We start from the raw sequence: 22,926 nt of genomic DNA, 5'->3' as shown, positions 1-22,926 counted from the left end.
CATGCACCATGCATGCAACCTAAAAGTAGTGTGAAGCCATGCATTACTTTAAGATCATTACCTAGGTGACTCAAGTCCGTATTCTTAACAAAAACATCTGCTTTCACCATGTTTGCAGCCACAATTAATTGGCTTGCTGACTGAACTTGTTATTCCGAATGTGCTCAGTACAAATGACATGCCCTTAGGTATATTTGGATTCCTGGGTTAGGGTAAACACAAGTTCAAATTTGACTGAAGTTAGATCAGATTTGTACTGATAGGTATTGTTCCAGTTCAAGGCAAATGTCAACACGAACTTCAAGATGTGAATTATGACTTTTCTGTTTGTTGAACTTCATTGTGAAATGTCAACACAAGTTTCATGTATTTGCAGTATTTTCAATTTATCAAATTCATTGAAACTGTTCTACACTAAGCGATTGTTGATTCAAGTATAACAATCTCCTACCCTGGGGTTCATTCTAGGATTTCGTCAACACAAGATATTGTGAACACCTAAATAGTAATACAGGTATTCACTGACTTTAAATTTGCTATTTTCGCTGATAAATGAAATCTGCAAAATTACATCTTGTAAAAATTTAAATCCAGTTATGGTAATATAATCAATAGTTACCATTCTGGACGAAGACACGTACTGCCTTTACATAGACACACTTCTATCATTTACACATGCATGCGCTACTGAAATAATAGTACATGCTGCATCTGCATGTTGCCTGTGTTAGCAGATGTCAGATCTAACTATATCAACGCACTCAGTATTCTTTGTGAGGTGACCTGCATGGTGCCCTTGTGTTGAAATTTATTGCGAAGCTTCTAGATTCTGTTGTCAACTGGTTTCATAATTTCATTTATCCCATGTTGTCTTGTTGCAGCCCCTCCTTCTGTGTTTCCTTCCTGTTCTACTTTATTTTAACCTTGATCCATCTATTACCACACTTTCTCACGTTTAACTAGCTGCATATGTTTTTGAACATTTGTTTGTTTAAATATAACCACATTGAGTTGACCAAATATATATTAAATTACCAAAATACTGTTTTGGACAGAATATCAAAGTCACAGCAGCTAGCACTTAATACATGTATTTGCTAAAAATATATGAATGTATACCCATCTCTTGTGTTAGTCTTCATCAAAATCTTTGAAACAAACAAATCCTGAAAAATTTTGAACCCCAATAATGAAAGATGACAAAAGTTCACTTTATTGTTCAAAGGGTTTTGAGTGCAAGTTGACTTCTGTTCATATTCACATATTTTTGATCATACATGTATTTAGATCAAGATCTGTGTTATTATGTCCATGTGGTCCAGAATTATCCACAAAATTATAGAAAAATAAACAAAATTCTGCACTAGCATTTTGCTTTTTGGGTGATATATAATTTTAAAAGTTTTATACGTGGAAATGAAGATTGATGCACGCTCCCAAACCTTGTCCTGACTGAACTGCTTTTTTGTCATGTACGTCGCTCTCAATATGCACATCATTCTCAATTTAATTCTTCTCTCGTTTTATTGTATTCAGTGAAGTTCAAGGCTACGTAGACAGTACACTAACCTTTATATTTCCTCAGAATCTACTTTTTGTAACCCACTTACATATTCTTAACCTCTTTGTATAGTTAGGGTATGTTTTGATTGCCCTCCGTCATGTTATCATTGACTTTGCGATTTGAGAATGCTGTGTAATGGGGGGTATGACTATAGAGCTCTTAGTGGTTTGGATTACCTTCATACACTTAAGTTGAAAAGGACACTTATGTGTTTTTAATACACTTGAATGAAAATCTTAGTTCTTAAAGTGTAAGCGAAACTATTTGAAAGGATACAAGACCTTGATGAGGGTATTCATTGTTTAGGGTATTTGGGGGTCAATGAGTTCTTACTAACCCTCTGTTCCCCATTCCTCCCCAAGTGCATCAGTTTATTAGTCCCCGTTCGGACACAGTCCGAAAACGGGGACTTATGTTTTGCCCTGTGTGCGTCCGTCCGTGCGTCCTGTATCTGTACCTGTATCTCGAACATGCATGGACCGATTAAGTTCAAACTTCACTCATACATCACACATTATATGGGACATATGCACATGCATTTTTTTCATGATCCGATTAACGATAGCCGAATAGCGGCCATTTTAAGGCCGAAAATGCATCAAAATCGCACATTTTCACCATTCCGGACCCGGATCTCAGTTATGCATGGACGGATTTTGTTCAAATTTGGTACATACATTAAACATAATAGGACCTTGATGCACGTCATTTTTTTTTTTGGATCGGGTTCGAAATGGCCGACTGGCGGCCATTTTGTTTTAAAGAATTCAGTTCTGGATCCGTATCGGAGACATGCTTGGATTGATCGAGTTCAAACTTCACACACACAAGGTACATCATGTCACAAATATGTATGTGCATTTGTTTCATGATCTCATTAACGATAGCCAAATGGCGGCCGCTTTAAGGCCGAAAATGCATTGAAATCGCACATTTTCACCATTCCGGACCCGGATCTCAGTTATGCATGAACGAATTTCATTCAAATTTGGTACATACATTAAACATAATAGGACCTTGATGCACGTCATTTTTTTTTTTCGGATCAAGTTCGAAATAGCTGACTGGCGGCCATTTTGTTTTATAGAATTCAGTTCTGGATCCGTATCCGAGACATGTCTGGATTGATCAAGTTCAAACTTCACACACACAAGGTACATCATGTTACAAATATGTATGTGCATTTGTTTCATGATCTCATTAGCCAAATGGGGGCCGCTTTAAGGCCGAAAATGCATTGAAATCGCACATTTTCACCATTCCGGACCCGTATCTCAGTCATGCATGGATGGATTTTGTTCAAATTTGGTACATACATTAAACATAATAGGACCTTGATGCACGTCTTTTTTTTTTTTCGGATCAAGTTCGAAATGGCCGACTGGCGGCCATTTTGTTAAAGAATTCAGTTCTGGATCCGTATCCAAGACATGTCTGGATTGATCAAGTTCAAACTTCACACACACATGGTACATCATGTCACAAATAGATATGTGCATTTGTTTCATGATCTGCTTAACAATAGCGGAATGATGGCCATTTTAAGGCCGAAAATGCATCAAAATCACGTATTTTCACAATTCCAGAACCGGATCTCAGTCATGCATGGATGGATTTTGTTCAGATTTAGCACAATGTGTTGTACATATGCAGGTGCATTTCGGTCATGATCTGCTTTGAATGTATATGTCACTCAAATATGAACGGAACGGGGACGTGTCATTGACAATGACTTGTCTTTTCAATAGAATTTATTTTCACTGGAGAAATGAACCAATGAAAATATTTTTTTTTTCTGAAGAAGAAGAATCAATGAGAATATTTGTAAAAGTAAAGTGCTAATATTGTACTGATAAAAGTTGTTTGCTATGAGCTGATTTAAAGCGTGCATGAATGCTCGCACAACAACCAAAGACAGCAGCCAGTTTTTAGAAATCTGTTAGCAGCCATTTACGGGCAAGCTACTATATTAGCAGCAGTAGGAAGGTCTTGCCTTTCTCGTAATTAGACTCATCTTCAATAGTATAGGAGATCAATTAGTTTACAAGAATTTAATTTCATTTTGGCTGTTCAACTTGACATTGATATAAGAGGTGAAGCTGTTCTACTACATGCAAGTATGTAATGGAAACTTTTTAACATGTTTTAACCCTTGAAATCTAAGTGAGTGTGTTTGTGATACATAGCTAGGTTGTACCTGGTTAATCTGGTTCATGTTATTATATTTCCCATTTCTAGGATCCAAATATTAATCAGCCACCTTCATTCTGTGACAGGGATGCCATGCATTGATATAATATTATAGATAGATAATTATAATACAGTCGGTCAATGTATGTGCTTTTATACTTGGGCTTAATATTGAACTTCAAAATGTACTACATGTATTAAACTCAGTGCCTAGTAATTAAAAAGTTTTGAAAAGTCAAATTAAAATATAGAAATTATTGATGGTAACAAACATTCTCGTAGTAAGAACAATTGGTTTATGATGAAATAAATTAACTTGACTATACAATTCTATCAGTGAGGTAATAATTCACTATCTGTTTTAATCTACCAGTTCCTGGATAGACCACCATTATGAGGTGCCATGATACGGTTTGGTTAGATTAGCTGAAGTACTTTATGGATAATATAACAGTTATAGTCAAACGATATAAAGACCCCTCAGGATAAACAGTTGTGCTCTGTCAGTTTTATCAAGTCAATTCATGCTACGTGTATCTTACAGAATAAGAAAAAAAAACATAGAATTTGTACTGCATTTAATGTAGTGTCAGATTTTATTATTTCAGCTGAGCTCAATTGTGATTTATGATGGATATGTTTGTTTTTAAAAATTAATGTAAATGTAGTTATGGATATATAAGTTTGCTTAACCAAAAAGGTGTCTCATGTGTACTATAACCAGATATTCAGGTTGGTCATGCTTCAGTGCTGTAATAATGATTGTTGACCCTTGACCCTTAGCCAGTAGGTAGGGCTGCAAAAGTAAATGACACAAATTAATGTAAATGTAGTTATGGATATATAAGTTTGCTTAATTAAAAAGGTCTCATGTGTACTATAACCAGATATTCAGGTTGGTCATGCTTCAGTGCTGTAATAATGATTGTTGACCCTTGACCCTTAGCCAGTAGGTAGGGCTGCAAAAGTAAATGACACAAATTAATGTAAATGTAGTTATAGATATATAAGTTTGCTTAATTAAAAAGGTCTCATGTGTACTATAACCAGATATTCAGGTTGGTCATGCTTCAGTGCTGTAATAATGATTGTTGACCCTTGACCCTTAGCCAGTAGGTAGGGCTGCAAAAGTAAATGACAAACACAAATGTGAAAACCATGTCACATAAATTAATTTTTATGTTTGAAAAGAATCACAAATGTCTATCTAGTTGATGCAAATTCAGGTGATATATCATTATTATATATCTGTCGTCATAAGCTATAAGTTACAGCATGCTGTAATTTTGTGGTATTGCACTGGGTATTTTCATCCTACCATATTAAGAAACGTGAATTCCAAATAGGGAATGATTATGCACGTAAGCGTCCTCTCATAATAAAAACAAACATGGCTGCCATCAGGGTTTGACCCCACACAAAAAAGTTTGCTAAATCTGTTCTAAACCTTTTGGATTTTGGCATTCCCATGATGTATTCCTAGGAGGAAAAGATGTATAATAATAAGGTTATTATGAGGATACTGCAAAGTTAGACTGGTACAGTCATGGCGATTAATTTTTTTTTGTACTTTAAATAAAATAAAAGAAATGGAGATGTTAGCGCGAAATCACCCCGACTGGTTTAATCTGCAGGAAATTCATTGTTATTAAATATTCATGAATGCACTTATTATAATGAGGTGGGCGCGGAAATACGTGCATAATGAGGTCAACATGGTAAAGGTTACACTGCAGACCCAACATAGCACACGTTGAAGTTCGAGTTTGTCGTAGTCGTCGTTTCTAATTCATCACAATGTGTAAAAAAGTAACTCTTACTAGTCGTAGAATTAAAAAAAATCGGCTGCTACAATCAGCCGACGTCTTCTCGGTCAGAGGTCAGTTGAAGAGACGTTGTGATTGGCTTAGATGATTGTCAATTAGAACACTCATTAACATAATTACCCGTTGAAAAATCGACGGGTTCCTGCAGTGTCGCTAGAGGGCCATGCAGAATAAACCAGTCGGGGTGATTTCGCAGTTACAGTGGATTTTGCATTTACACCTCCATTTCTCAAAATTTTTTATTTTATTTAAACTACAAAAACAAATTAATCGCCCCGACTGCGCCAGTCTACTGCAAAGTATGCACAAAGACAGTACAGCGTAAGCATCGACCAATGCGCAGTATTTCTATTTATGTGAATATGGCAGCATTTTTGATGTTTTAAAGTCACGGATGGTAAAGCCTGGTTTCCTAGACATCTCCAAACAATGCTATGTTAGATTATAAAGCCAGACCAAACAGATGCTGAAAAGATTAAGAATTAATCTCTCCTTAAAATATCTGAAAATCCTATGCTTTATACAGAATACCAATATGTGTGTTCTATTTTTGAAGTACCATGTTTTCAGCATTCCGGTAGTTGGACTTTCAATGGGATTTCATGTACTGTATTTCCTTTATTAGTAAAATTACATTATTTCAACTGCTATTGACTGACACCTGCTATAAATACATTGTAATGCCTACTGCTATTAACTGAAGACATTCCCTTCTATAAATAGATTATGCCCATGTGACTGATTGATGCCCCCCCTGTATAGAATATGGCCACTGCTATTGACTGATGATATTCTTCCTACAGATACAATATGCCTACTGCTATTGATTGATGGTGCCCTACTATGATTATATTATGCTACTACTATTGACTGATGGTACCCTCTGCTATACATAGATTATGCCCACTGCTATTGACTGATGGCACCCTGTGCTATAAATAGATTATGCCCACTGCTATTGACTGACTACGTACCTGCTATGATCATACATTATGCCAACTGCTATTGACTGATGGAGCCCATCAGTCTAGATCGATTGTGTCCTCTGTTATTGACTGATTGCACTCTTTGTTATAGATAGATTAAGCCCTCTGCTATTGACTGATGGCATTCCTTGTTATAGATAGATTAAGCCCTCTGCTATTGACTGATGGCATCCATTGTTCTAGATAGATTATGCCCTCTGCTATTGACTGATGGCACCCATTGTTCTAGATTATGCCCTCTGCTATTGACTGATGGCACCCATCTTTCTAGATAAATTATGCCCTCTGCTATTGACTGATGACACTCCTTGTTCTAGATAGATTATGCCAACTGCTTTTGACTGATGGCACTTCTTGTTCTAGATAGATTATGCCAACTGCAATTGACCGATTGCACTCCTTGTTCTAGATAGATTATGCCAACTGCAATTGACTGATGGCTCTTCTTGTTCTAGATAGATTATGCCAACTGCAATTGACTGATGGCACTTCTTGTTCTAGATAGATTATGCCAACTGCAATTGACTGATGGCACTTCTTGTTCTAGATAGATTATGCCAACTGTAATTGACTGATGGCACTTCTTGTTCTAGATAGATTATGCCAACTGCAATTGACTGATGGCTCTTCTTGTTCTAGATAGATTATGCCAACTGTAATTGACTGATGGCACTTCTTGTTCTAGATAGATTATGCCAACTGCAATTGACCGATTGCACTCCTTGTTCTAGATAGATTATGCCAACTGCAATTGACTGATGGCACTTCTTGTTCTAGATAGATTATGCCAACTGCAATTGACTGATGGCACTCCTTGTTCTAGATAGATTATGCCAACTGCAGTTGACTGATGGCACTCCTTGTTCTAGATAGATTATGCCAACTGTAATTGACTGATGACACTTCTTGTTCGAGCTAGATTATGCCTCTGCTATTGACTGATGTCACTCCTTGTTCGAGCTAGATTATGCCCTCTGCTATTGACTGATGGCACTCCCTGTTCTAGATGGATTATGCCCACTGCTTTTGACATTGTAAATAAAGTGAAGCCTTGTTGCATAAAATAAACAATTCGAGACAGGGTTTTACATCTAATCATGCATATGAAATACATGTATACAATCGGATTAATTCTGATTCATGAAGTTCAATATCACCAGCTTTTGGGGGCACTTAAAGTGCTCGGAATATGATCCACATCCTTTAACCTCCATGAGTTTGGTATGCAGTGGTCAAGAAATCTAGTGAGAAAAACTGTTTTAACAGTTCTCACTTTCTCCCTGAGCGACAGGATTTATGTTACAATAGTAGAAAGGTCACATATTGAGGTGATAATTTTAAACTACTGTAGAATACTTTATTTTTGCTTAGAATTTATTTTCGCTGAAGGGATGATTCCGTGAAAATAAAATCCAGCGAATATACTTTTTTCCTATATTTCACATTAAACTCATCAAAAATCAGTGAAAATAAATTCCAAGCAAAACGCCCAAAAAGCCTGTTCAGCGAAAATTTATTCCAGCGAAAATAAAGTATTCCACAGTAGTTGTTGAAATTCTTGGATGTGTAATTGTATGGGTCGTGCCCCATGTTATTGTAACTTTGATAATGAAAAAGTCTCACCGTACGAGATAATCCTTTCTAATGAGGTAGATTGCATTCTGCAATATGTGTACAATCTCATTATTAATTTAAAATTAATATATACCAATTTTTCTGCCAAAAATTTTCAGTTTGATTTTGGAAAGAGTTGGAGTTTACAGGGGTCGAAATACTCTGGTGCACACTGCACTATGCACATAGATTATTAGCTAGTGCAAGTAAACTCAAAATATAATGTGCACGCTGTGCATGTAGAAATTAACACAACATTTTCACATTATATTCACTAAGCCTAAACTAAGTTCAACCAACATTGTAAGACAATTAAAAAAAGCAAATTCTTTCCTAATTTTATTTAAACTTTAAAATGGTGCATTTCACAACAAGTTAGTGCAGGTAAATTTCAAATTCAACATGCACACTGCGCATGCAAGGAAAAAATTCTATTTCAGTCCCTGAGTTTGGAATGTCCCTCCAGATAACTATATGTGTCCTAAAGAGGGTGTATACAATTAAAACAGGGGGGAGGGGCACTGGAAGGGCAAGGTTGGGTTTGAGTTATGGATTGGGAGGGGTGCTATGGAAGTTTTAGCTTGATTTTATTCACTGGGACAAATTTTCACACATAAATTTTGTTTTCCTTACTATATTTTGATCCAACCTTTTTCAATTTTTTTTTTTCAATCCTGTATTAATCAATTTTTTTCAAAAAAAGGTATAATGTCTACCGCCCTCAATATAAAATGTTAGATGAAAAAATATTCAAAAAATTATGCAGGTTTTGCTTTGATTAGTTTAATATGTGAATTAGAAATTCGCACCCAAGAGAAGTGGAATAAAAGTGTTTTGGTTTGCACATTTTTGGTTGTTATTGTGCTACATATAGATAAGATAAGATAATTCTATATTACAACCTTATAGAATGAATTACATATCTATTTTGCTTTATAAAATGTAATAAAGGTGTTAAAATAAACATAACAAGTTAGATATCTAAAGTCTACTACAATACAGATACATGGAATAATGTAAAAAAATATTAATGACCCATTAGGTGGTTTTCTATAATGGTATTTGCTGTTTTTATAAATTTGATAAGCTCTGTTAGTAAATATTTGTTGTTTGTATTCAATATATGAATGAATTTTTCTTTGTTTGTACAGTGTTGAAAGTTGTTAATTTTCTTTGAAAAATGTGAATATAACAACTCTCTTTCATCTGTGTAAAGTTTACATTTTGTGATGTAATGAATTTCATCCTCAAGTAGGTTGCATTTAGTACATTTTCCATATATAGTGTTGCTTTTCACCTGCCATGAACCCAACCACTGTTATGCCTGGATTTTTGCATACAATAGTCGGATATAATTTCAGATTGTTTAACCAAAAATGTTGATAAAACCTGCAAGCAAGAAAAAGTTTCTTCTTTTTGGGCTTTGATTCAAGAAATACATTTCAGCAAAAATGTTGTCTATAGCAGTTTAATTGGCAAAAGTTCAACAATGTATAAAAATATTACCAAAATGTCATTCCAAATCCCCAAAGAAAAAATTTCAGGAATTCAATAAGAAAAAAAAAATAACCTGTAGCTGGTATCCCCGAGATCTTCAGGTGCAGTGTTTACATGTACCTTTGTCAAAAATCCTTTTATAACTCTGCTATTGCCGGTACTTTTCTCTCCACTATGCTCTGACATCACCCCATGATTTGTTTGAAAGTTCATAGAGTCTCTTTGTTCTTGCTGGCAAAATGCTTGGACCCTTTTCTCCTGCTACCTTGACAATCTGTGTTAACAGTGTTGTGATCGGTTACCAACGAAATAAAAAGCGGTGTTATTGTTTTAAATGCGAGCATGCTATTACTTTGTTTATCCGCGCTTTGCGTCATTCATTCATGAAATAGAATGTGATCAGATTTCGTACCTTGAATTCGTATACACCCATTTCTTTCATTCTACACAAGCACTAGTTATCTATGCCAGACACACTTTGCATACATTCATACAAAGCTGTCGGCTGAGAAAAAAAAAAGCTCTTTATAATGCAATTTCTATTCAACTGAGGTAAACACATCTCGAACGTCAGAATAAAATATAATAGTTTCATTTTCACTGAGGGTTATTGATGGTTCTGTATCACAATGGTAAAAGCATTGAAGTTTTGATAAGGGATATTATACATTAACAAATATGGGCAGGTTTAATCAATGACAGGTTGATAAAGCTTTAAGTTTTGTTTTGCACTAGTCTGTTGCTATTTTAACTGAAGTTAAAGAATTTCCACCAGTCTTGTTGCTAATCTGGTAAATATCCCTATTCTTCGACGGCTGTTTGTTTTAGAAATAAAATGCAGGCCCTGCATGAATGCTTCATTTAATTTTGAAGAATGGAGTGTATAATCTTAACTTGGTTAGGGGGTCTGAAGCAAGTTTGGACTCTATCATCACTGTGTGCACATACACGCAGTTTTGTGAAGCTGCATGCACGCTGAAGATGTGCAAACGATCCATCAGTATTTATTTTGGCCATTGCTGAAAGATCAAGAAATTAGTGAGACCACTTAAGGGTTACTTAACTGGCAAGATGGAGTTGTTACAGGTATGTGTACAGTTTCAACAACAACAATCCCAGCATAAGCGGAATCTTTGCATGTTAGTCTCTTGACTTAGTTCTACCTTTCAACACAGTTGTCATGGACCGAAGCACAGCCACATTAAATATAAAACTTAGTGAAATTTCAGTAATGTAAGCTATGCTCTGTTAACAAAAAAGACTGAGGACTAGTTTGTTGTCGCCCCGTTTTTTTTGCACGATTGACTACTTGATGCTTTGCCTGGTATCGACAGAGTATCGTACAACCTGCAGGTGAGACCAAACCAAGTGATATATGTTCTATTCAGGAATTTGTGTTGGACTTATAGGTTTGTAAATGTATTACTTTTTCCTGTTTCTAAACACGCATTGATCAGAATTATTATTATTCTCTTATTACTTCCAGTACTTGGCATTGATACATTTCTGATTCAAGTGGCGTTGTTATGGTAACTTCATACTTGCTTTAATAGATCTTTATATTTCTGTGAGAATATATCAGCACTGATATTCTGAAGAGGTGGTGAAAAAAGGGCTTAATCATATTTCTTACTAGAGATAATAATTTAAGAGATTTCAACATGGCGCTTTCCTCCCAGTCTTTGTTTTTTTTTCGGCACAACCGCATGTTGCTTCCAGTAATAATAAATTTTACTTTTCAAAATGAATTGTTAATTGGATGGTCAGACTAGCCTGTAAATACTTGTGAAAAGTCGTAAAATTCTTTCTGTGTAATGCTTGTGTGATATATATAAACCTTTATTTTGTCATTTTGATTAATGCAAGCTCGGAGTCTGCTTCCCTACCCCAAGGCAGTGCATATGCATGCTCAGTATGCGTATATCATAAAATGTTTATGCTGGTACACATATGTTCTCACCACGAATCCAATACATGAGATGGAATTGTTCTATCAGTTTAGAAAGTATGAGACAATTACTCATCCATGTGAAACTAGAGACAAAAATGAAGTACATGTATTATGTTCCCCTAATATTGGAGATAGCGTATACAAATGTTTGTTATGTTTGAATTTTATTTTACACTTATGAATTGTCACAGATTTTTTTTCTTACATTTTTGTGAGACAATTTGTCTCCTGAGAGTAAAGACAAAAATGAAACCATGAGGCAAATAATTCATTTCTGGTGAGAACACTGCATACTCATTGTGGTTTGTGATCTACAATGTACCAGTAAATTGTCCCTGTGCCGGAAATTTACCAAATATGACTTTTCTACTGACTAAATAAGTTTAATACAGTGAAAGTGTCTAAGATTCGCAAAATTGGCCTTGTATAATTAGTGGTTCACTCAGTATGAGAGAAGTATGTATACACAATTTAAGCGATTAGTATTTTTCAGACTTCTATAGATGATATTTGCAATATACCAGGTTTTCGTGCTCAGTTTTGAAATTTGTCTTATACCTAGCTTTTCTGTTTCTTAGCTATTCTATCAGTAATTTTATAATTTCATATGTTATTCTTTACCAAGCTTTTACATGTTTAGATTGTTTGATATGTTTATCCCATCCTTGAGTATTTCCGTATTTTTAGCTCCGCTGTCGACTTTGTCGAGCGGAGCTTATCATATGAGTGATTGTCCGTCGTCGTCGTCCGTCGTCCGTCGTCCGTGTCAATGTTTTACTTTTTCGACTTCTTCTTGAAAACTACAAGCCTGAATGCTTTGATACTTGGTGTATATGTACCTTGGGTAGACCTCTCTTAGGTTTGTTCATTTCATGTTGATATCTTCAATTCTCTAATTTTGGTGAATATTTTTGTCATTTTTGGTAAAAAGTGATATTTTCGACTTCTTGTTAAAAACCGCAAGTGCAAATGCTTTGATAATACATATATAGGTACTACATGTGGACCTCTCTCAGATTTGTTCATTTTGTAATGATATCTTTAATTCTCTAATTTTGGTGAATATTTTTGTCATTTTTGGTAAAAAGTGATATTTTCGACTTCTTGTTAAAAACCGCAAGTCCAATTGCTTTGATACTACATATATAGGTACTACATGTGGACCTCTCTCAGATTTGTTCATTTCGTGATGATATCTTCAATTCTCTAATTTTGGTGAATATTTTTGTCATTTTTGGTAAAAAGTGATATTTTCGACTTCTTGTTAAAAACCGCAAGTCCGATTGCTTTGATATTACATATATAGGTACTACATGTGGACCTCTCTCAGATTTGTTTATTTTGTGATGATATCTTCAATTCTCTAATTTTGGTGAATATTTTTGTAATTTTTGGTAAAAAGTGATATTTTCGACTTCTTGTTAAAAACCAATAGTTCAATTGCTTTGATATTACATATATAGATACTACATGTAGACCTTTTTCAGATTTGTTCATTTTGTGATGATATCTTCAGTTCTCTAATTTTGGTGAATATTTTTGTCATTTTTGGTAAAAAGTGATATTTTCGACTTCTTGTTGAAAACTGTAAGTCCGATTGCTTTGATATTACATATATAGGTACTACATGTGGACATCTCTCAGATTTGTTTATTTTGTGATGATATCTTCAATTCTCTAATTTTGGTGAATATTTTTGTAATTTTTGGTAAAAAGTGATATTTTCGACTTCTTGTTAAAAACCAATAGTCTTATTGCTTTGATATTACATATATAGATACTACATGTAGACCTTTCTCAGATTTGTTCATTTTGTGATGATATCTTCAGTTCTCTAATTTTGGTGAATATTTTTGTCATTTTTGGTAAAAAGTGATATTTTTGACTTCTTGTTGAAAACTGTAAGTCCGATTGCTTTGATATTACATATATAGGTACTACATGTGGACCTCTCTCAGATTTGTTCGTTTTGTGATGATATCTTCAATTCTCTAATTAATTTATTTTGGTGAATATTTTTGTAATTTTTTGGTAAAAAGTGATATTTTCGACTTCTTGTTAAAAACTGTAAGTCTGATTGCTTTGATACTATTCATATTGTTCATTTTCTAATCATGTCTTCAGTTCTTTAATTGAAATGTGCATTGCTAACAGCGGAGCTATCTCAGCCGATAGGCTGCTTGTTTTTTTTCAATTTGACTTTCTTAACTCCTCCCTTCCACCTCTTCAACAGTATACTCTAAAACTATTTATTTTCACTGACATTAATTACACTACGTTGACGTTTTGAGCATATTCACTGCGTTTTAATTTTCTCAAATTTGTCAAGAAAACAATGAGTTTTATTGTTATTTTACATGTTCACGTAGATTTAATTTAGTATATTTTACTTATCAGTGAAAATATCGAAATTAAAACTCTGTGAATAATTATTGCATTTACTTGTATATTCTGTTCATTGCATTTTCTGGTATACAATAGGGGGGGGTAACAATATTGTACTAAAACAATGTTTTATTGTGTCTATTTGGTTATTAATTGGTTTTCTTATTGCTACTGGCAACCAGCATAAACAGTTTATGAGACCAGATACATTTGTATGTAAACATATACAGAAAATGTAAAAGTTTAAAAATATAAGCACAGATGTTTGGTGTGTGTTTTAATAGTGACATGTTATGGGGCAATTTATCAATTGAACTCTAACCTGTTCAAATGGTTTTAGGTTGTTACACTTTTGTTTGCTCAGACAGAGTGGGGAATACGAGTAACATCCTAGTTTATAGACAAAACATGTGTAAAATTGTGTTTATAGTTTGGAGGGTACAGCCAAAATTAAAACTTATGTAGTTGTGCTCACATTTGTCTGCAGTGGTATCTCCTTTGTAAGCCACGAGTTCCGTTGTCTATTATAAACATTGTTTTAATAACTGGTTCTTTGTATTCCACCCAGGAATGCCCATTACAAACTCAGGGTGTGGAGGAGGCTTTAAGGAAACAATTATACAGGGAAAATAACAGAATGTGATAGAGAAAAGCAAAATATCACACTGAAAAATAAAATCTAGTTTAAAAAAAGAAAATTAATTAAAAGTACATAATTTATTTTCAGTTTTTTGCACCAGCTCCCCTCCTACATTTTCCAACTGCCAACCCCTACATTCTAACTTCTATATATAGAATAATTAGATCATAGAAATGATTTCAGGTCACAATAAATTTTGTGTCTATCATGGGTGGAAAAAAAGACAAATTTCTTTATAAGAAAATGTCCTAGTGATATATGCAACATACCATATGAGACTCTGAATAAAACTCAGTCACAGTCAACAATATCCATAAACTTTTACAGAATTGAAGAAATAATTACTTTGGTTTAAAATTCTGGGAAATACTATAATCTTTGAATTTTAATTTTTATGTGAAGAAAGTATTCCTACAAGATTCTTTAACATTATTAAAGTATAAAAGTTTTACTGTTTATTTTTAAGTTTTATATTTTTTATCAAAAGAATATTAAATTGATAGAATTAACTTCTCTTTTGTTCAAGAAATTGAATACTTTCAATATACAAAGATAAGTATAACTTTGAATGCAGTTTTACAGTATTACAGTATTGCAATTTACAAATACCCCGGTACTCCTTGCACAAATCTCAAAATTTGATTAAGAAGAAGTATTGTTACAGTCATGCAGCCCTTCTTGTCAATTGTACCAGAATTTAATAACTATACAAAAATATAATCTCAGACGGTCTACATGTTTGTGTTCGTTTAGCATATGCGTAGTTGTCAAAGTGTTATTCTATGAATGAGATTTCACTGTCTGTGTAATTTTAAAATATGTGTAAAGTGGAGACACCGTTCACTGGTTTTGTCTCAGGTGGAAATAATTGTTTCGTACTGTTCAGAGCACCAGCACGGTGAAATTTAGCCCAGGTCACATCATCCAGTCATTAGTTATCCCATTGTGTTTTGAAAAGCTACATAAATATGTGTTACTTTATCATGGGTTTAGGTCAGCACGCACATGCAGAATGTCTCAATTCCTCTTTAACAATAACACTACCTGTGAAACACTAGAAATGCTCTTAACTTGGTTTTGTTTCACACAAAGGGTATCAGCCTCAGGTTGCTGCCACGATTGCTTTAAGTTAAGTGACAGGTCGGATTAAATTTTTTCTGTGTTCGTAGTTTGGAAATATATATGAAGGTAGAGCAAGTAGAAAAAAATTGGTATGAAATGGGGCATGTTATTGTGTACTTTCATTTGAAGTTAGGCATGTACTTCTGGTGACAGATTTTACTAGTTAGTTTCTTGTGTGGCCTCATACCAAGCTGTTAAATTGGCATTTATTTTATTCTTAGCATGGAAATCAGAATGTACATTTCCTAGCTGTATCTCCTTTCCACCCCTACTTCCAAGTTTATGTCACCAATCCAACTCCAGCTTGCCCCATCAATGGAAATATTAACAATTGAGCCATACAATGCAATTGCATGATTCTTTGTGTGATCTGTCAAGAAAAATTGTTATAAATTGCACATTTAACTAAGGATAGATTTTTTTTCTTGATATTGCTTGAGGGATACAGTCGTTACTGTCAGCTTAATAATACAACTGACCCTCCTCTTCCTCCCATTATCATAAACCATAGCATTTAACTGTGAAAACTGATGTCTCTCCTTAAATCTTTCGTCAGACGACCATTATTCCTACTTAAATTTTGCCCGAAGGATGACTAGCTCATTCAGCAGTATTCACCATATTATTGGTTAAAAATTTAAATTTGACCAAACTATTATTTTATGGCTAAATTTAAAAGATTTTTTTTTTTAGTCATTGTTTAATTTTGTCACCGTTCAAACAAATTTTGATCAAAGTTTCCAATTTAAACTATCTCCTTGTCATCAGAATTTTAAAACAGTTATTTAAATCTAATCCAGAAAAATTAGTGTCTTTTTGGTATAAAAAACGGATGTTCGTGTATATACAAAACTTTTATACAAATAAGTCTTGTAGGAATGTACAGAAACAAATGGTTTAGACTTGGTTTGGTTTTAATAGTACGTGTTCACTGTATTTCACAGTTATCTCTATCTGAATTTGATTTATTTCATAAAATTTACTGGTTACTAATCTCATGCATGAGTGTGTTTTAGATATATATTTAAAAATGTTTTATAAATTTCAAATGATTTGGATTTGTGAAATTACAATGCGTTAACGAATGCATGACAGAAAAATCAGCCATTGATACGAAACCTGCAAAGACTCATGGGTAATAAAAGTATCTTCTTAGGATTTGAATGAAGCGCGAGGATCTTGTGAGATAAATGTTTTATAAATATTTTATAAATTTTCATAAAAATACATTCATGCCTTTATGAAATTCACTTTATAATTACCATTTTGACAAAAATTTATGAAAATACAAAATATACAATGTGTATTTTTTTTAATCATGACAAAGGTAGCAGTAGATTAACATTAGCATTCCTTCCATATGGACTTGTACAAGAAATGCGTTCTTGTCGGGCATGTAAATAGTGGCAGGTAATCGTTGTATTGTCTGCCTTCAATGTGCAAAGTGCTGTTCCCTGTTCCTCACTGGACACAGAAGGTTTTTATTCAGACCCAACAACTTTTTAGTCACACAGATCTTTTATTGATGCTATACAAACACAAAAAAATGTCACTTTGGTCTAAAAATAACCACAAAATTAAAAATGATAAATGTTGTACCGAAATTTTTTGGCGGGAAAACTTTAGTCATTCAAAAGGCTAACCTTTCACCTCCATCTCAACTTCAACATAATAATCTGTTTACTTGCTTTATTTTAAAAATATTCTTTCTAATATTTTTGGTCAAAATTTATAATCAATATTATATATGAATCAAAATTTTTGACAGCGTTGTATAAAAAAATGCATAAAATTTGTTAAATATTTTGCCTGGAATTTGAATAACATCTGAAATACTAATCTAGTGAGATGAAGTGCTTACATATCTCTAGGATACCATGATCCCAGTTGTGTAATATTGTATGAGAAATTAATACTGTCATGCAATGAGGTCAAAGGTCGTATTACAAGTACTTGTGGTTAGATTACAACACTCAATAGATTGAGCTGTAGCCAGTCTGAGTTATGAATTATGTATTTATTTATAGGTGCCCTAAGTAGAATATGTCACACATTCATTATTTGAAACTCTAGTTTGGTTGATTAAACTTTTATCGGTAGATCATACCACAGTCTCTCTTTAATACGGTACTGTGGATAAACCAAGATTGCATGTGGAACATGGATGTAAACATACATAAATAATTTCTGTACTGATGTTTACATTGTAGTGTTAAATTATTTGTATGTGATTTACAGTGACCCAGTTTTGCTGATTGTTGTGATTTCAGGAATTTAGCAAATCTCTGATGAGGCATATCCCAGTCACAACATAGTATACCGTATTTGCTAAATCAGGCCTTGCTTTTTGAAAATGACCTGGAAGCTAAAAATTGCTCTTCCGAGCAGAGTAACACTAGTGATTAGGTGTCCAGTGTTAGGAAAATATGCATTGGATATTAAACATGTTGGTATAAATAGACAATTGTGCGTTAAGTTTCCATTTTTTTCTCTCGCATATTTCTCTATCGGAGATGTGCTTTTAAAGATCAAATAAACATAGTACAGATGGTCATAGCCTAGTTCTTCAGGTGTTTACTGTGTTTTCTAGTGAACCATGGTTGACAGATTAAAATCTTTTGCTTGTGTTTCTTTCTTTTTTTTATTCAGAACATGATCAAGATCAATATTTATATATCATTTCTTCATTCACAGTTCAACTACATCATGTCATGCCACTTTAATTTGGTTGGAGATTACAAATACCGGAATGAGTTGAACATAGTATTTGCTGCTAGGTGAAGTGTGAATGTGAGCCACTCTGGTTTACCTCAAAAACAACTCATTCCTTGTTACATGTGCTTCAAATTACAGATAAACGCCACATGTGACAACTTCCCATCATCCTTCAGGAGTACTCTGTTACCATGGCAACATGCAGCGACGGAGCTCACAACGAGACTTCACATTTGAAAAATTATCACTCCACTGCGCAGCATCCTTACCACAATCACGGCATCAACTCCCCATTGTCCAGCACCATGGGAAGTGTCAGCAGTTTGCTGAACGATAGCGGATATCGTGGTGGCAGCAGCACTAACCGCAATGACACTACACTGTCTGATGACAAAGATGCTCATGTGTATGAAGACTTGGAAATAGGACCCCCACAGATAACACCAATCAGTGGAAGATTAGAAAAGGTATTTATACAAATTAATGATAATGACTTCAATTTCAAAGTTTAGTTTGTACCAATTAAGTAATTGAAAACATACATCAGTCAATGTCGTTACAACAGCTTACAACTAACTCCAAGTGTTCAAAACATTCAGATTCTTAAACTTATTCTTCAATACATGTTTCTACTCAAAAAAAAAAAAAAGAATTTTGATGAGGGTTTGAAAGTAGGTGATGATTTAGCTAGAGGGAATGTCGTGTTGAAAAAAAGGTATTTATCCTTCTAAATGATAACTTTTATGTAATGTTTTTGAAACAGTCAAAAACAGTGAATTTTTGCATCAAATTTCCACTACAGATAATCAGGTTCAGCATGAGCATCTCAGTAATGAATTATATCAATTACCAAAATTAGCTAATAGTTATGCAAATGAGGTAATTAATATGCAATGATTTAAACCTAAATATCCATGTATAAAATTTTAATGAATTTCAATATTGTTTTTTTTTAAGAGCTTTTTAAGACCAATGAAAAATGAAATTCATGACTTTTTATTATTGTGTGGGAATTTCAGACAAGCACCTGACTGGAAGCCAAACATAGAACAAGATGAAAATGCATCTCTCATTTAAACACAAAAGTAGTACATTACAAAGTCGCAAAATGAATATTACTAGAATGCACTTGCTATGTTTTTAACTGCTATATAACACATTTCATAAAATATCTTAGAAAGACTCTCTGTTAGAACCTTCATGAAGAAGACACCATTAGTTAAATTAAAACCGCACTCCATATAGTATAAAGTAGATGTCACAGTGCAGTGATTTGGTGTACGTGTGCGAGTGTCAAATGATGAACACTTGCCAATCACTTCTGCAATACTAGTCACATTTGGCTCCATCATGGAAGATGTAGCCATCGATAAATTAACCTGGCACATATTGTTTGTGTTTCTATTTTTAACAAACTTCCAGCAGAGTTAGAAGGTTTGAATCTAGACTCATTAAATACTGCCTAAGTAGTAAATATGATCTCTGTCACTCCAAAAGAAACTCTATCTATATAATTTGAGAAATAATATTGAAAAATGTTGCCTTTGTTTATTTTTCTCTGTCCTATAGTTTAACCCTATGATGTAATTGTTCCTGCCATGATTTGGGTACACAATTTTGCACATTTTTATGAATTTGACTGTTATTTCTTTTTCAATTATATACTTAATGGTTATAATTTTTCTTTGCGTGAAGGTCTTGACAAAAATTTGTTTCTTCTAAAAATCAGGAAAACCAGGGAGTGTATAAGACGACAGTATTATTAAGATGGTACTGAAAATATTGAATCTTAGAAGCTCTTCGTGGAATTATTTGTTAGGGCTATTTCTATGGAGGCTGGGTAACTGATGAGCAAAATTCAGGTAGCAAGATTTTGCTCACCAAACTAGTTTGCTTGTTCCCAGCGTCCTTTGCGAATGGCAAGTAGAACGCAGGTAACTAGTAATCGCCATATTGTTTTTCTGGGTTGGGATCCCGGCCCAAAGGCACGTGACAAAGTGACGTAATTTGAAAACATTCTAATATTCGCTTTCCGTAAACAAGTCTTTATTTCTGCAATAACGCCATGCCCATACTGTCAACCTGCTTAGGTTTCGGCATTTCTCGCTGTTTTTGTGCAAATTGGTAACATAAAAAGTTTTTTATTAGCCCAACTTTCGAGAGTAAACGGACACCCCTGAATGGCCACGAGCGTAAGCACTGATGTCAAGTAACCAAGGGAAATGGAACAAGCAACGAGAAAGTGATGGACCAATCATAATGCTGGAACCATTACTAGTTACCGGCCTCTTGTGGCTTAGTGCGCCATAACACTTGAGGCAGGAACCAGCCAAACTAAAACTACCAAACTACCTGGTAGTTATTAAACTTAATGACGTCGAGGGCGCTATTTATAGCTGATTTGTCTAACTGGTGTTCTCAGGTTTCTCATTAATGGTTCAAATAAATGTTGATTTTGCATTGTGCTATATCCATCTTCCATTAAGGGTAAAATTGTTTTAAGCCATGGGGGGGGGATGTTAATTACTAATCATATTTTAATAATCTACATTGTAGCAAAGAATGAATGCGATTTTTAGCTCCGCTGTCGACTTTGTCGAGAGGAGCTTATCATATGAGTGATTGTCCTTCGTCGTCCGGTGTTCGTCGTCCATGTCAATGTTTTACTTTTGCGACTTCTTCTTGAAAACTACAAGCCTGAATGCTTTGATACTTGGTGAATATGTACCTTGGGTAGACCTCTCTCAGATTTGTTCATTTCATGATCATATCTTCAATTCTCTAATTTTGGTGAATATTTTTGTCATTTTTGGTAAAAAGTGATATTTTCGACTTCTTGTTAAAAACGACAAGTCCAATTGCTTTGATATTACATATATAGATACTACATATGGACCACTCTCAAATTTGTTCATTTCATGATGATATCTTCAATTTTCTAATTTTGGCTTGAGAGAGGCTGCTTGTTTTAGTTATGTGATCTTCTATTAGAGATGCGCTTCTAAAATGCTATAGTAATTTGTTATATATAAATCTTAGAAGAATTACTGTAAAATCTGTATTAGAAGCCGCAGTTTCTATTAAAATGGTACAATGCAACAGAGGGGATGCGGTTTCTATTAGAACATCTGCACTAATAAGAAATTGTGATATTTTCGTTCTCAATTGTTCCACAAAAAATGGGTGCGACTTTGATTAGGGATGCTGCTTCTATTACAGAGTTTACGGTAATCATTGGTGACTGGGGAAGTGTCTGAGACATTGTCAAAAATGCCAGAGGTTCACTAAAATGGACGCTAATAGGATGGATTGAACTTTGGTATTCTAAGGCCAAAACTTTTAAAATTGCCAGACTAATTGAAATTGTGAAGAAATATCACCCGATCCATAAGGGCATCTGTCCAATCCCTCTCATAACCTCTGTGAATTTGAGACGAGTTTATTAGCAATATAATATTAAAAATATAAAAAAATATTATCGGTCGGCAATTGAGTTCCGATTATACAATGTAATGTCTTTGATGGAATATGGTTTTGAAAATAAAAGAAATGTAACTTAGATATACAACAACTTCAAAAATATAAGATATCAAACAGAATTGTGTATCGAATTATTTAATAAAACTCTCCAGTTACATTCTAAGTTGCTCAATTAGACACACATGGGCTAATCACAGTATGAGTTTTCAGTACTTAAAATTTCACCAAAACAAAGATTTGGCACTTTTGCTCTTCTCTGTTGGAGATGGGCTGCTAATTAAACAAATAACATATCATCAACATCACTTTCCATTGCAAGTGATTGTTGATAACGTTAAAAACAAGGAAAACAAAAGATTTTGAACAATTATCAAATTATTTCCGAAGAGAATTAAAATTTGAACTCTTAATGGTACGATAAAAAATTATAAACTGTGTAGATGTTTAGCCACATGGTGATTCCTAAACGAGTCGGTGGGTTGGCCTTTAAAAAGCTTAAAATTAAGCAGGTATGACTTTCTGGCTGCATTGTGTCTGACTGTCTCTATTGTGTTTGAAAACTCATCTATCATCGATGACATTGAAAGAAAAGCTTATACTAATTTTATAGAAGAAATTTTGACAAAGAAACTGGAAATGAAACTAATGTAGCGAGAAAAATGATTGATAATTAAATGGATGATTTATTTACAGGATCTTTGAATTTTGAATGAGATTAATTTTGTCAGGGGAGAGTTTTTTCGATTGGTATTATTTCTGCATGATTGGTATGGCTGATTATGTTTGTCTGGTTGGGGCCTGTATATTAACTCATGTGGAACCGTTAGGTGTTAGGGATTCATTCATTTCTTTTGCCTAGGGAAAGTGATCAAATTAATTAATTAATACTTTCTAATTATTTACTGTGTTAAATTAATTAAACCTCACTAGTTACTATTTATATTTTATGTCATCGA

General features: G+C 33.9%; 1 protein-coding gene across 2 annotated transcripts in view; it reads left to right on the top strand.

Moving 5' to 3' along the window:
- LOC102801947 (uncharacterized) overlaps positions 1–22,926 on the top strand; it is a 53,947-nt gene that overhangs the window by 5,796 nt on the left and 25,225 nt on the right. Inside the window, exons 1-2 of one of the 2 annotated variants that reach the window (XM_085504349.1) lie at positions 10,638–10,763; positions 18,629–18,957. In XM_085504349.1, coding sequence (XP_085360475.1) covers positions 18,682–18,957 — 276 coding nt within the window. In that variant the 5' untranslated portion in view covers positions 10,638–10,763; positions 18,629–18,681. Of the gene's footprint in view, positions 1–10,637; positions 10,764–18,628; positions 18,958–22,926 lie in introns of those variants that run through there. The other variant, XM_085504350.1, reaches the window with a different exon arrangement.

The sequence above is a fragment of the Saccoglossus kowalevskii genome, chromosome 10, assembly GCF_978046115.1.
Source record: "Saccoglossus kowalevskii chromosome 10, keSacKowa6.1, whole genome shotgun sequence".
Taxonomy (NCBI): domain Eukaryota; kingdom Metazoa; phylum Hemichordata; class Enteropneusta; family Harrimaniidae; genus Saccoglossus; species Saccoglossus kowalevskii.
This window is presented reverse-complemented; position numbering and strand designations above follow the sequence as displayed.